A 254-nucleotide genomic window follows, 5' to 3' on the forward strand; every position below is an offset into this window, starting at 1 on the left:
ACCTACGTGGCTGAGGAGGCCCTGGCCATGGCCTCCCTGAGGCATCTCTTCCTGGACCATGCTGCCCTCCAGGATGTGGCACCTGATGCCTTCACCCGCAGCCCCCAGCTGCGCACACTAGACCTCCGTGAAAACCAGCTGCGGGGGCTGCCACCCCTGGCTGGGGGGCTGGCAAGGGTCAGCCTGGCTGGGAATCCCCTGTTCTGCTCCTGCCTCCTGCGGCCCTTCCATAAATGGTTGGTGACGGCACGGGT

The 254-nt window shown here is 65.7% G+C and overlaps 1 protein-coding gene across 1 annotated transcript in view; it reads left to right on the forward strand.

Annotated features, from left to right (window-relative positions):
* CHADL (chondroadherin-like) overlaps positions 1–254 on the forward strand; it is a gene marked incomplete at its 5' end in the record, with an annotated part of 3396 nt that overhangs the window by 659 nt on the left and 2483 nt on the right. Inside the window, 1 exon segment of the mRNA XM_009877297.1 lies at positions 1–252. This exon segment is cut by the window's left edge and continues 19 nt beyond it. Within this exon segment, the coding sequence (XP_009875599.1) occupies positions 1–252 (252 nt within the window).

Source organism: Apaloderma vittatum, unplaced genomic scaffold (assembly GCF_000703405.1).
Source record: "Apaloderma vittatum isolate BGI_N311 unplaced genomic scaffold, ASM70340v1 scaffold23939, whole genome shotgun sequence".
Lineage (NCBI taxonomy): Eukaryota > Metazoa > Chordata > Aves > Trogoniformes > Trogonidae > Apaloderma > Apaloderma vittatum.